This window comes from Sceloporus undulatus, chromosome 10, assembly GCF_019175285.1.
Source record: "Sceloporus undulatus isolate JIND9_A2432 ecotype Alabama chromosome 10, SceUnd_v1.1, whole genome shotgun sequence".
NCBI classification, from domain to species: Eukaryota; Metazoa; Chordata; class Lepidosauria; order Squamata; family Phrynosomatidae; genus Sceloporus; species Sceloporus undulatus.
This window is the reverse complement of record NC_056531.1, coordinates 2160384-2161918: the sequence shown is the minus strand read 5'-3', so window position 1 is coordinate 2161918 and position 1535 is coordinate 2160384. Positions and strand designations below refer to the sequence as shown.

Below are 1535 nucleotides of genomic sequence, written 5' to 3'. Positions count from 1 at the left end.
TTGTTGTTGTTGTTGTTGTTGTTGTTGTTGTTGTTGTTGTTGTTGTTGTTATCGTGTCTTCAAAGAACTCTTTTCTGAAACAAATCCCCCCTCTTCTGTTCGCTTGGAAATCGCTTTAAGGCTAGGCATTTCTTTGCGATCCTTGTGTGGGTTGTTGTTGTTGTTGTTGCATGGCTTGAAATCATTTACTGGACCGAAATCGCTTTATGTTTTGGTCCTGCAGCCTCCGCAGCCCAAGAGAGGAGGGGATTATTGTATATACATATATATAGAAAGTCACTTTATTTGTATGTGTGTGTGTGTGTGTGTGTATATATATATATATATATACACACACACACACATAGAAAGTCATTTTATTTTATATACATACACTTATGTATATGTATGTGTATAAAAGAAAGTGACTTTCTAAAGTGACATTTTTATATACAGTACATACATACACATATATATGTATGTATGTGTATATCTGTAAGCATATAAAATACAGTGACTTTCTAGGTATATACATACACATATAAAGTCACTTCATTTTATATGCACACATATGTATATCTGTAAGTATATAAAATAAAGTGACTTTCTAGATATATATGTATATAGATATATATAGAGAGAGAAAGTCTATTTTATAAGCATACAGATATGCATATACATATGTGGATGTATATAAAATAAAGCGACTTTCTAGATATATCCTTCCAACACCTTTGGCCCCTATATATATCTAGAAAGTCACTTTATTTTATATGCATACAGATATACATATACATATGTGTATGCCTAGGTATCTCTGTATGTATACAAAATAAAGTGACTTTCTAGATATATATAGAAAGTCGCTTTATTTTATATACAGCTGCATGCACACATCTATGTAGGTATAACTGTATGTATGTCAAATAAAGTGATTTTCTGTATATATGTATACACACAAACACGTAGAGCCATATACAAATGCAAATGCAAAAGGAGAGGGAGGTCAAGGGAAACGGCTCGCCTTGCAACCGCTGTCGATATTTTCGATGTGCGAGAAATAAAAGATGTGCATTAAAAAGACGTGCATTTTTCACCTTCTCCTTGTTGGCTTCTTCTTCCTCCTTTCCCTGGTCTGTCTGTCTGTCTCTCTGCAGGAGAATGTTCCCCCCTTTTAAAGTCAGGTGCACAGGGCTGGACAAAAAGGCCAAGTACATCTTACTGATGGACATCGTGGCGGCCGACGATTGTCGCTACAAGTTCCACAATTCCCGGTGGATGGTGGCCGGGAAAGCCGACCCGGAGATGCCCAAGAGGATGTACATCCATCCCGACAGTCCGGCCACCGGCGAGCAATGGATGTCCAAAGTGGTGACTTTCCACAAACTCAAGCTGACCAACAACATTTCGGACAAACACGGATTCGTAAGTGCTTGCTTCCCGCGGAAAGATGCCCTTGCTTAGCTTTTGCAACGCGCGAGGTTGCATCTTGGGCATTTTGCTCAACTGATGATGATGATGATGATGATGATGATGATGATGATGATGATGATGAT

General features: G+C 37.9%; 1 protein-coding gene across 1 annotated transcript in view; it reads left to right on the top strand.

The window, feature by feature from the left end:
- TBX3 (T-box transcription factor 3) overlaps positions 1-1535 on the top strand; it is a 9343-nt gene that overhangs the window by 3634 nt on the left and 4174 nt on the right. The window contains exon 2 of the mRNA XM_042441859.1: positions 1137-1431. Coding sequence (XP_042297793.1) covers positions 1137-1431 — 295 coding nt within the window. The remainder of the gene's footprint in view (positions 1-1136; positions 1432-1535) is intronic.